At 45.3% G+C, this 13,507-nt stretch overlaps 1 protein-coding gene across 2 annotated transcripts in view; it reads right to left on the reverse strand.

Moving 5' to 3' along the window:
* The window catches only part of LOC121162243 (liprin-beta-2), a 121,378-nt gene extending 114,169 nt beyond the window's left edge, over positions 1–7,209 (reverse strand). For both annotated transcript variants that reach the window (XM_040989171.1, XM_040989172.1), the window contains exon 1: positions 7,125–7,209. In XM_040989171.1, coding sequence (XP_040845105.1) covers positions 7,125–7,188 — 64 coding nt within the window. In that variant the 5' untranslated portion in view covers positions 7,189–7,209. The remainder of the gene's footprint in view (positions 1–7,124) is intronic.
* Between the last annotated feature and the right edge of the window lie 6,298 nt (positions 7,210–13,507).

The raw sequence follows: 13,507 nt of genomic DNA on the forward strand, positions 1-13,507 counted from the left end.
AGTTCACCTCCTGTCCTAGTAGGAACAGTAGCTTTTCCTGACTGGCCTTCAACCCAATCTGGTTCTTCAACCCATCTGTTGGATGTTTCAACCCAGCCACAGCTCTTCCATACCCCAATACAGCTCACACATGGTTCAGTAAGGGCTGAGACCTAGCCTAGTCTGTCACACATCTCCCCTGGTCCTCCAGAGTACCAGATGGTGTTGGAGTCTGGCCCGGCTTGGCGCTTCCAGTCCCAGTCCACACTTGTGCTAAGTGAGATTACAATTGTATCCTGATCAGAACGCAGCCCCAATTCCAACCCATGCGCTCCCTGGTGGGAAACTCAACCCAGCTAGGGTGTTCCCTTAGCTCCCCAACCGGGCCTATTCCCAGCCTTAGATCATGTGCAGGCCAGTGGTTGCTCTGATTCAGCTTGGCAGAGCCCCTCACTTGTCCTGGCCCCTTAAATGCCGTGGCTTAGCATCCCTGTTTCACGCAGATCAGTAGGTGCAAGGACCTACTTGGCATGACCTGTGCTCCAACCTGATTTCTGCTATTTCTTGTGAGTTAAGGTTTGTTCAGCCCTGCCTATTCTGCCCCCTTCCAGTGGCAGCCCGGCCTACCCGACATCCTATTTTAGGATGCACATTCAGGTGCTGCTGCCTTGACCTGCCCTGACTATTGTGGGTTCCCTTACCCGTGCGTGATGGCAGGTGGCATGGTCATACCTAGCTTAGTCCATTGCAACCCCAGCTTGTGAGCTAACCAGGGGGACATGGTATTTCTACAGGGTTAGGCCCACACAACCCCACAGAATCTACCCCCATTCCAAGTTCTCTCACGTGCTGGATAGTGTCTTGACTTTGCCAAATGTGACCATTCCACCACTCCACCACCCAGTTGGGTAATGGTACCCAACACTGCCAAAGAGGCCCCCATCCATACCTTTGGTATGGGCTGGTTTGTGACGATCAGTGATATTCTATGCTAAAAGCCCATCTCTTGATTCCTAATTGGGCTGGTGAATCTGTCTAACCCAAATTATCTTCTGGCTACTTCCCTCCAAACCACCAGGTCTCAGTCCCCATGCATGCCTAAAACTTTCATGACCCTGTCACTGGGAATCACCCAATATTCACTTCTCACCTACACTAAAACTGGCCTTAGTCATGGGTGTCCCCAGGCAGCATCTACATACCTTAAAAACCCCAGAGTTCACTGCTGGGCGGCCAGCAGGCAAAGCCTGGCACCACTTGGTGCACTGGCCACCCTGGAGGAAGCCAAGGACTCGTTTACTGCCTTCCGGCAGTGTCTTTGGCGTGAGTCCCCCACATTGGGTCTGACCTGGCAGGGGCACCCCCCACAGCCGCCAACTAAGTCAATCTTAAGCCAGGAGTCTCGACTGGGTCTCCCACAAAAGTGCAGGGTCCCAAGGCTCTATGGCATCCTCCACTGCTTTCCAAAGCCATAATTAGAGAACTGGATGGAAATTGGAGTGGCTGGTACACAAAGTGGCACCCATATGAATGTCAAAGCTTGCAGGCTGAGCATTAGCCAATTGAGTCACTGTGCTAGCCCTCTCTGCTTTTCTTAAAAAAAAATAATAAGTATTCATTTGAAAGGAAACAAGCCAATTTTTCAACTGCTGATTTACTCCCCAAATGGTTATAACAGCTGTGGCTGGATTAAGCCAAAGCCAGGAAACAGGAGCTCCATCATAAGTGGTCTCCCACCCATGGAGAAACCCAGGGGCCAAACATTTGGGTTATATTACTCTGCCTTCATAGACACATTAACAGAAAGCTGGATTTGAGGTAGGGCAATGAGACTCACATGGGCTCTTCACATTGGGATTCTGGCATCAAGGGTGGTTACTTAAGCTGTTGTGCTATAATGCTAACCCTTTTGCCTTTCAAATAAGTAAAAACTATTAAAATACATACATACATACATACATATTCAGGATCTTATATGATCTTAGTGCTGCCATCTTTGAGCACTATGACTGGCATCATTTGAATAAACAACAACTTGTACCAACTGAGCCCTTTTTCAAATAGGCACTAAGTCTTTTAAAAAATATATACATGTGTGTGTGTATAAGAGAGAATGAGAGACAAGAAGAGCCAAGCAAGAGAGAGAGATCTTTCATCTGCTTTTTATTTCACAAATGGCCTCAATGGCAGGGGCTGGACGAGGTCAAAGCCAGGATTTTGCAACTCTTTCATATCTCCCTATGAGTAAAGGGGTCCAAGTATTTAGGCCATTTCTTTCTTTTTTCCTAGGTACATTAGCAGGGAGCTGTACATAAAGTAAAGAATCCAGGACTTGGGCCCAGCACAGTGGCCTAGTGGCTAAAGTCCTCGCCTTGAACATGTCGGGATCCCATATGGGTTCTGGTTCTAATCCTGGCAGCTCCACTTTCCATCCAGCTGCCTGCTTGTATCCTGGGAAGGTGGCTGAGGACGGCCCAAAGCCTTGTAACCCTGCACCCATGTGGGAGACCTGAAGAACTTTCCTGGCACCTGGCTTCAGATCGGCATAGCATTGACCGTTGCACTCACTTGGGGCATGAATCATCAGACAGAAGAGCTTCCTCTCTGTCTCTCCTCTGTATATCTGACTTTGAAATAAAAATGAATAAACTAAAACAAAAAAAGAATCTGGGACTTGAACTGGCACTTAGATGGGATTTCAGGCTGTGGTTTAACTTGCTGTGCCACAATACTGGCTCCCAGACAGGCACCATTCTATGTACATTACCTGTGTTAATACTGACAGTGGTATGAAATAGGTAAATAGTGAGACCATTATTCTGGGGCCAGTGCTGTGCCACAGTAGATTGCTGGTATCCCATATGAGTACCAGTTTGAGTCTTGGCTGCTCTGCTTTTGATCCAGCTCCCTGTTGTCTACAGCCATACCACCCTAAACGCACCCGATCTCGTCTGATCCAGTTCCCTGTTAATGATCTGAGAAAACAACAGAGAATGCATCAAATGCTTTGGCCCCTTCCACTCATGAAACTTCCACGGATGAAACTCCTGGTCCAGCCCTGGACACTGCAGTCATTTCAGGAGTGAACCAGAGGATGGAAAACTTCTTCCTTTCCCCACTACCTTCTCTTTCCCTCTCCCTGTCTCTAACTCTGCCTTTCAAATAAATGAACAAATATTAAAAAAAAAATTGAGGGCAAGCAGTGATTAGAATCCTTTTAATGAATAATAGCTAAACAAATTAGTTATCTGTTATTCCAAAAAGAAAGACTCCCAGAAACACACAGACAAAATAATAAGTGAGGTCCAGTGTGCAGCCAGATAGAGGATACACACAGAAATCAGTAACAGCCTCTTAACTAATGACAAAGAGAACCTATTCTGAAAGTAAATAAAGTATATAAGGAGTCTTCAGAAAGCTTACAGCAAATGCATATTATGAGAAAGTTTTCCAATGATTATGTTATTTTTGCACCAAAACAAACCTTTTTTCAAATTTCCTTTTCCAGGAATTCATTTTGAAGCATCTCTGTACATTTGACAGATATTTGGCAACGCTGTTCAAGTGCCACTGACCAGTGGCAGCACTGTGGGTACAGCAACAGAGCCTCTGTCCTTTTGGCACTTGTATCCTGGTATAGCAGGCGGACAATAAACAGAGACAAACATGAATGCTATAGGCCAGAGGGTGATAAATACCATGAAGAAATATAACAGGATACGAACATAAAGTGAGGTGGGGATGCTATATTAGCTGGACAGAGCCAGGGAAAGCCTTCTGACACACAGAAGTCAGAGCAGAAATCTGGGCACATCTGGAAGAGAGCATTCCAGGAGAGGGCCAGCAAGCACCAGGGCCAGTGCACAAGACCAAAGTGAGACAAGACGAGGGAAAGTGAAAGATCTGTAGCCAAAAAGGCAGCCGAGGCCAGATGACATCATGAACTGCTCTCTATGATGAGGACTTAAGATTTTATCCTAAGACAGAAAGCCACTGAAGAGTTTTGTTATTAGTAACATGATTTAATTAACATTTGGGAGCGTGATCTGATGCTCCATGGAAGTGAGTCTGTGTGTAATAAGGCAAGAACAGAAACAAGGCAATCAGCAGACTTTGTATCATCCTGGTAGAGGCCTGATAAATCCAGAAATGAATGCACACAAATGAAGACCAAAAAACTCAGATTGAGACACATAAGCTTGAATGAGAACTTTATGTCCTCTGAAAAGACTCAACATGAGTTTTTTCCCCTTATTTTGTCCCTCATTAAGAGCTGACATTTGATAGTGCTTACTATGTGCCAGACATTACTCTAAGCATCTTACATCTGTTAATACAAGAAACCCTTTCAAGTGGGTACTATTATTTTTCCCACTTAAATAAGACTAAACTGAAGCACAGAGCTAGAATCTGAATAAAATCTGGCTGCAGTATTCCTCCCTACAAATCAGCAAAGGACATGTTGCTCAACTGTCTCAGACTTCATTATTTTTTTTAAATTTTGTTTTCTGACACAGTTTCATAGGCTCTGTGATTTCCCCCAACCCTTCCCTACACCCTCCCCTCCATATTGCTACAGTAGTACAGTCCATGTCCAGGAATGATTCCTTCACTGTGGGCATGTACCATGCAGAGATTCCAGGATCTTATTGTCCAGACAAATTCAACGGTTTCATTGGGAGACCATCCCTGGTCTGAAAGTAGAGCTGGCAGAATATCATCTCCACCAATGAAAAGTCACTACACAACTTCAGCAACGATTTACAACATCATGAAGTTAACTGACATCGTACTGAGTGACCAATATGTTAGAAAATGCAAAATTCTTAACCACATCCTGTGACTACCTCATTGGCATTTCAGTTTTAGTTTATACACAACTGGCTGCTATACACCTTAAAATGGTTATAGGGTACCATTCAGCTGTCTTGTGTCTATTTTCATTTTTATATTTAGCAGCTTATAGTATTCAAGCATGATTTTTATTGAATTCATGAATTTTAGGATAGTAAAAATAGGCTTATAACTCAAACATGCCATATGTTAACAATTGAGGAGCAGAACAGTTTTAGGAGGGGTGTGCAGAGAAATCTTCAATACCTTAGTGAGGAGTAACTGATCTTTGTGTCCTACCTATTCAGGTATATGTGAGTCCAAGCTGACTGTTTCCTGTCTAGATCTAAGCTTTCCTTATTGGTCTCTGTCTACCTGATCTAATTTCTTTTTTGGGGGGTGGGGGGGGCTCCGGAGAGACCCTTGATGGTCCTTGCAAGACAGGGTGGGGATCCAAAGTTGGAACTAAATAAGGACCAGAGAAAGCTCCTCTCCCGAGTCCCCAAGGAAGTATTACAGAAGAGATCAGTGGAACAGAATACAGAGCCCAGAAATAGACCCATATAAACATAGTTATATGGTCTTTGACAAAGGAGAAAATGCAACATGAGGAAAGATTACTTCTCATTAAGCCCTCGCCAGCATCCAAAAGCTCTACTAGAGTCTCATTCAGTCTCTTCTTCTGCCCTGGCTGGGGACTCAGAAGTGCTAACCTTAGCCTACCTATGTATGGCTTTCACCTCAATGGACATGAGCCCCTGGGAGCATCCATCTTAGCCTCTCAACCCTCCTTACTTTCTTCTCAATAACTCACCAGAGACTGTCATCTAGAATAGGATATCACAATCTGTGGAACCTCTGGAAAGCAGGACAACAGTAATGGCCTCTCAAGGTTTCTTTTGTATACTAAAAACTTGAAACCCTGACAGATGACAACTAGAACATGTTACAGTGGAAGGAAGAGCATGAAGAAGCTATATTACAGAGACACCTCTCCTGCCCATGCCTAGGTTCAAATACCCAGAACCTTCTGTGAGTCAGATATACCACTGTAGAGAGATCAAGATCACTGCAGAGAGATCAAATAGAATGTACTGTGAGTCAGACGTACCACTGCAGTGAGATCTAGGGTACTACCTACAGTATAACCACACTTACCTCATATCTTCCTCCCCGGCTCCTCCAGCCACGCCTTACACAGCAAAGAGCAAAGTCTCAAAGCAGCACATCCTTTGCAAATAAGGCTGCTAGATTGTGCTAGGTAAGCACAGAAGATCTGGAGCCTTTTGGAAGGATTTTCTTTAACTTTTTTTTTTTTAATATTTATTTGAAAGACAGATCTACAGAAAAGAGAGACAGAGAGACAGAGAAATCTTCTAATCCACTGGTTCACTCCCCAAATGGCTGCAATGACCAGAGCTGAGCAGATCCAAAGCCAGGAGCCAGGAATGTCTTTCAAGATTTCCTAAGTGGGTGCAGGATCCCAAAGACTTGAGCCATCCTTTGCTGCCTTCTCAAGTCATAAGCAGGGAGCTGGATCAGAAGTGAAGTGTTGGGACATGAACCGGTGCCTTGGAAGGATTTTCAACATGAAGTTTGTTATTATCAATGTAGGCTTCAGCTACCAGCGTTGGGGAGATTAATCAGTCTAAGCAACCCACTGACTATTCTTTCCCAATTAACCACAGTGTTGCTGGATCTTTTCTACCAAAGTTCCCTACTGGTGAAGGCAAACACTAAAAAAGCAAACAGTGGAGCTGGAAGCTTTTAAAATACAACAGCAACCACAACAAAATGCATGGCATAGCAAACATTGTAATCATTACATGATTCAATACAAAATTACCTCCCACTTCTAAAACACACTGGAAATTAGCTGGAGAAGGGAGCTAACACCTGCCTTAGTTGGCAAAGTCTGCCAGATTTTGAGTTTCAGCTCGGCTGTAATTAGCCAAGATGTGCTCTGAAACATTTACAACAGAATCAATATCACTGCACACAAACTGTCTCCCAGCCAGGATCTAAACTGTAACAGTGACAAGCATGCATGTGTCTCAGCAGAGAAACATCCAAACCATCACACCAACAGCACAGCTCTGCAAGTCCTTAAAGGCACACATATGAGGAGGGGGAGAGGGGAGGGCCGTGAAGGGAGGAGAGAGAGAAGGACAGAAAATGACATGAGCATGTACAACAAAACTATTTAAAAATAAATTTAACCAGGAGCTTCTTTATATTCCAGAACAAGAACATAAGAGAAGGTTTCTGGCATGTGGGGTATGAAACATTAGCCATTGAGCCCCCTAGCACACCTGCAATGATCCCGTCCATCTGCTCCAGGGCAGCTTCCAGCGCATGACTAGCATCAGAAGCCATGATTCCTTTGTCTCCTCTTCTTACTGAAAATTCAAATACAGAACAAAGGAAAATTACAGCGAGCTCAAAATACACACAAGGCAGAAAACCCTCTCCATTGTCATACAATGCACTTTCATAAGGAATCCTACTAGATGGACTGGTGGCTAAAGTCCTCACCTTATACACACCTGGATCCACATGGGTACCGGTTCTTCTCCCAGTGGCCTCACTTCCCATCCAGCTTCCTTCCTGTAGCTTGGGAAAGGAGTCGTGGACAGCCCAAAACCTTGGGAACTGGCACTTGCGTGCGAGACCCAGAAGAGGCTTCTGGCTTCAGACTGGTTCAACTCCAGTCATTGCAGTCACTTGGGGAGTGAATCAATGGACGAAAGATCTTTCTCTGTCTCTGCTTCTCTCTGTATATCTGACTTTTTAACAAAAATAAATAAATCTTTTTTAAAAATTAAAAAAATGATCCTACTAGAGGCATAAGTATAGTTTCCTATGTATCCGTAGTGTCGCCCTTATGGCTTGGGTTTTTTTTTTTTTCCGTTTTGAATATTCAGCATATGATTCCATTCATTTCTGCAATGAAAAGCCAGCAGAGCTCCCTGCAACAGCAGACAGTGGTTTCTACACTTCCCCAGGAGGCACAGGCCCAGGCTCCAGGGTCCACACCAACCCCTGGGCAATGCTCTGCGGTCCAATCACTGCATCTGCTGCAAGCTGCATGCTTTCCTTGGTAGCTAAGGTACAGGCTGTGAGGTCTGAACTACAACTTTCACTCCTCCAAGTGTGTCAGTGATGTGAAAAGACACTGTCCTACAAGCACTGTATCTTACCACCTCATTTAAATATATATATTATTTATTTGAAACAGAGATGCACAAACAACTCCCATCTGCTGGTTCACGCCTCTAAATGCCCCTCAACAGTAATCTCTGGGCCAAGTCAAAGTCACGAGCTCAGAACTCAGAGCTTCCCAAGGGATACCAGTACTTGAATCACTGCCTGATGTATCCCAAAATACACATTAGCAGGAAACAGAAATCAGAAGCAGAGCAGAAATACAAGGTCAAGCACTCAGATGAGACAGGACTGTTCCAGGCAGGATCTTAATCACAGTACCTGCATCCATCCAAGTATTTAATCATCTTAGATCCATTCCAGGTTCACAGAGTCCCATCCTCTCAGGGTCAAAGAGTATCTCCCAAGACACACAGCCCATCCACTCTCCAAATGCGGAGTCTCACCTAAAAGCCCTATCAAAATTGGAACTGGCCACACTTCCCCAGCAGCAACTATCTCCATTTCTAACAACTCAGCTGCTCAGGAAGGTTTTAACTCTTAGAAAGCTAAACTGCCTTCCTGCAGCCTCCACCTGGGTAGCAAGGAGGGGCTTACCAGCATCTGTAACCCTAAGGAGAGATTCAGCTCATGTCTGTAAACTGAGAGCAGGACTTATTTGCTTGCTCTCAAAGCTGTGTGTGTGCTTAATGGGCACAAGTGCTACAGATGACAAAGGCATCACTCCCACACCACAGTATGATTCAGGCCAAGACACAAATGATACTAGGGTTCCTGCTTGTTTTCCCTGTGAAGAGTGAAGGGAGGAAAGTGGGAACCACATGGGAGTGGTTTTGGGATGGATAGGTAAAGGATCTCAGGACCATAAGAACCATACTGGACTGTCACAGGCAGTACCAGTTATACTTCCAGGATCTTCAGTCAGACAGCCTGAGTTCAAACCAGTTTACTATGTGACCTCTGAGCCTCAGTTTCCTCATATGTAAAATGGGAATAAGAGGACTGGGGTTATGACTGAAGGGTACATCTTTCATAGGGAGGATTAACTCCATTCCTGTGAGATAAATGAAGATGTATCAGACTGTTTTCCCCTTCTCTTTATAAGACAGCAGATAACCTAAGGACACATTTCTGCATGGACAGTTTACCAGATGAGACTTCAAGCTAAAATGAGATAGTCTCCAGGAACAGAAATCCAGTGAAGCTCAAGGTGCTTGCTCATTTGGAGGTGAGTATGGCACAGGAAGAAAGTAACTCTGTGTCTGGAGGTGGAGAGTGCAGAGGGTCACAGCTGGAAAGGCCAAGACAGGTTCAGAAATGGGCATTCTGCCTCAGGGGCTAAGTACCACTGCACAGCTTAGAAGGAACGCCGTGAGCCGGGTGGGGGTGCTGGGCTGGTGCCTCATGGCTATCACAGGTTCCTTAGCAAGAGCCAGAGAAGGCTGCCACAACGACCAGAGCAGCTCCAGGGTAAGAGCAGCCCAGGAACACATACAGTATGGAAATCTTAGAGTCTGAATGGAAGCAAACTTGGGTCATGATAAAGGAGGCAGCAGGAAAAAGGAAGTTAGTGGAAGTAAGGCAAAAGGCTAGCAGATTTTCACCTGCTCATCCATAAGGGGTGCTGAAAAATACACTATCTTTCCCCCAAATTAGTTACCACTGTTCTTGGATTTTTAAACTTTGACAAAAGAGGTGCCGCATGCTCTAGCTGGCCAGCCTCACATGCTCTCCCTGGGGCTCCCTATCTCAGCAGCATGGGTCCTGTCTGCTCCCCAAAACTCCAAAATCAATTCCTCTTTTGCAGGTCTATACCTGCCAACCCTTGTGCCCGGAGCTCACTCTACATTATTCTTACCCTTCAGGTCTCAGATCCAAAGCACCTTTTCAGAGAGGCCTTCCAGGCACACTCAGCCATCTAAAGCAGCGCCTTCAAAGCACAGCGATTTCAAAGTATCTGATCCATAAATCTGTCTCCTTGGTAACTGACCATCTTCTCCATGGAAAGGGGGACTCGGCCTGCTTTGTTCACTCCTGTGTTCCTAGTTCCTAATGGAGGGCCTGGCACAAATAAGTTCATGAGTAAAGTCCTGTAAGTTTATGGATGGATCCATGTAGCCAACATCCCCTGAAACTCTGAGTTTGGCTGCGGGGGTAGGGAGTGAGAAGCCTGGTTAATCAGACCTAGTTTCCGACCGTATAGGCTACATGGTTTTAAGGGAGAAGACATAATTATGAAGAAATACTTACAACACAGTGTTAAGTGTGCCAGTAGCGGCAGGAATGCAGTTTCCCAGGAGCTAGGTCAGAAACAGAAGGAAAATGCTATTCAACCCAGAAGGGGTGGGAAGTGAAAGCAGGTGAGCATGTAAAGGCAGGATACAGTTGGCAAAGGTCATTATAGTTGATGAGATTATACTGAGGCAGCCAGCAGCTCAATGTGAGTCAAACCTTCTGTGGGACTCACATAAATGGGACAAGGGCAATTAATGAGAGGAGCCTGGGAATTACACCCACTACTCCAGGGTTCTGGCTGCTGATGCAGAACAAAACAGCTTGCCTCAGTTGGAAACCTCAGGGATTTTTAAAAGGAAGTTCTTACTCATGTCAGCAGACTCATGCCATTGATGAGCTGTGTACCTGGTCCTGCTTTTGGGCCTCAGTCCCAGAGAGAAAGGTGGGTGGGCTGTTAGTTACAGGGTGCTAAGCCCAGAGAGCTCAGGCTGCACCCTCTATAGTAGAAGAGCTATTAAGCGACCATGGGCCCTCTGCCCAGTGATGAGCTTACACTTGGCAAACTGTGAGTTGGGTGGACCTGTGGGAGCTGCTGTGATGTAAAATAAAATATGAGTCAAAGGTGTGCCCGAGTCATAACCCAGGAGCTAAGTCAACAAGATTGGAAGCTCAATCCTGGGAGCTTCTCTGGGCAGAGCTAAGGAGCCCAATTTTAGATCTACTGGGTCTGAGGTGACAGCAGGATACCTAGGTAAGAACAAGTTCCCTGCCAGCTCAGCTGCAGGGTGGCTGTGAGAGATCAGAGATGCCAGACGTGAAGGCTGGCTATGTCAGGCCTCCTGCCCCTATCTGTGAACCTTCCTCCTTAAAAATAAAACAAGTAAGACTGCTTCTTCTTCTCATCAGCAAATGTACATGGTAACCCCCACTCCCTACCCCAGGAAACAATTCTCTGCTTCTTTGAAGACTTCAGTGGAATGTGCCACAACTCAATTCCATTAATTTCCAACACTATCTAACTGGAGTGTTAGATCCCATAGGCTGAGGGCTCAGCCTCCCAAAACCCTCAAAAGGCACGCTTCAAAAGGCAATGCAAGTCCAGGCCACCCTCATGACTATGAGGGTTCTAAACTGAACATTCCCACACCCACTTACTCTGGTATGATATGTGCCAGAATAACTCATAGAACCCAGGGAAACACTCACGTTTACCAACGTATTATTAAGGATACAACTCAAGAAGAGCGAAATGCGAGAAAAACACAGGGCAAGAAATGGGGGGTGGGGATACATAGTTCATGTGCGTTTACAGCAGAGCTGTCCCTCACCAGTCCAGAAGGCCTCCAAGTCACCTTGCTTAGGGTTTTAAAACAGAGCTTCTATGATACAGCCATGATTGATTAAGCACTGGTGACTAAGCCCCATCTCTAGCCCCTCTCCTCTTCCTAGAGGTATGACAGTAGAGAGCTGGAGAGTGGCAGGGAGTCATATGGTCTCAGTATTGGTTCCTCTGGTAATCAGTTCCCACCCTTCAGTGGTCACTTGATTAGCAGAGATACAGCTATAGATGAACAGTTTACCATGAATTTTTTTTTTAAAAAAATATTCTAACACTTTCCATGAGATTTAGGAAAAACACAATATGTAGATAGATAACATCTTAATAGCAAATATGTTATCTGAAACACACACACCCACCATGTTTGGTATCTTCCACATCTGTTCTTTTCAAGAGGAATGCAGCATCTTCCCTGGGAGCATGAATTTATCAGGAAAATGGGGCTCCAGTGAATGAACCTCTAGAGGCATAATGCCTGGAGCCCTTCTGGACAGAAGTAAGGTGAAGAAGCCAGAGAGAGCATCCTGAAGACAACAACTTGGAAGGGAACAAAGTGGACCAGAAACCAGGTCAAAATTCAAGGGAACAATTCAAAAGAGGATGATCTCTGAACAGTACAAGGAAGTAGAACTTATGTCATTTTCCCTACCAATGAGAGAGCACACAAATTCCAGACATATGGGGACCTGGCACAGTATTCAAACAAATGAATGGGGGGGTCAGTGCCATGGTATAGTAGGCTAAGCCTCTGACTTTGCCTGTGCTGCCAGCATCCCATATGGGCACTGGTTTGTGTCCCAGCGGCCCCTCTTTTGTCCCAGCTCCCTGCTAATGGTCTGAGAAGGCAGCAGAAGAGGCCCAAGTCTTTGGGCTTTGGCACCCATGTGGAAGACTCAAAGGAAATTCCTAGCTCCTGGTTTCAGACTGGCCCAGCTCAGGCCACTGAGGCCATTTGGAGTGTCATAGGTAGATCGTAGATGCCTCTGTCTTTTCTCTCTCTGTAACTCTGCCTATCAAATAAAAATAAAAAAAAACTTTAAACAAACAAAAACAGGGCCTGACATGATGGCTCAATGGTTAAATCTTCACCTTGCAAGCACTAGGATTCTAAGATTCTAGGATTCCACATGTACGCCAGTTTGTGCCCTGGCTGTTCCACTTCCCACCCAGTGCTCTGCTTGTGGCCCAAAGCCTTGGGACACTGCACCCACACAGGAGACCTGGAAGAAGCTCCTGGCTCCTGGGTTTGGATCAGTTCAGTTCCAGCAAATGTGGTCATTTAGGGAGTGAATCAGCAGATGGAAGATCTTTTTCTCTGTCTCTCATTCTCTCTGTAACTCTGATTTGCCTTTGCAATAAAAATTAAAATCATAAAAAGCAAAACAACACAAAAGAATGAACTATAGGGACTCCACAGAGAGACACCTAAGAAGCAAAGGAGCAGACACAGAGAAGTACATTGCTGTTAACATGCTCAGTGCAGCGACATGTCATGTTGGACAAAGTCTTCACTCTCTAGACATTAAACACAGCTCTGCATTTGGCCCTGATGAGCAGGGAGGTTTCTGATATGAACTGGCTCTTCTCTCACCACAAACATAAGGCAGAATTTGTTGCTTAAGAGAAGGTATAGTCCATTCATTACTCTTCTTCCTTCACCCCACAGGCTTCTGGATGCTGTCTTCTTCCCCTTTGCAACAGTGTTTGGGGCTCCAGCTAACAGAGGTTTGTTAGCAGTCAGGGAGATAAACGAGCTCTATAGCTGTAAAAACAGCCAATAAAGAAGGAACAGACACATATTAGAATGGTAATGTGTGGTGATGGATGTCACAGCATCTGAGCTGCACCACACACAGGCCAACTCAGCATCTTGGAGTGGTTAGCGTAAGGGATCTTCATGTAGCAGGTGAATCATAATTGGCCATCCATCATCTGGCATGCTCCTATGCAACCAGT

The sequence above is a fragment of the Ochotona curzoniae genome, unplaced genomic scaffold, assembly GCF_017591425.1.
Source record: "Ochotona curzoniae isolate NIBS_2020 unplaced genomic scaffold, NIBS_Ocur_1.0 contig_517, whole genome shotgun sequence".
Classification (NCBI taxonomy): domain Eukaryota; kingdom Metazoa; phylum Chordata; class Mammalia; order Lagomorpha; family Ochotonidae; genus Ochotona; species Ochotona curzoniae.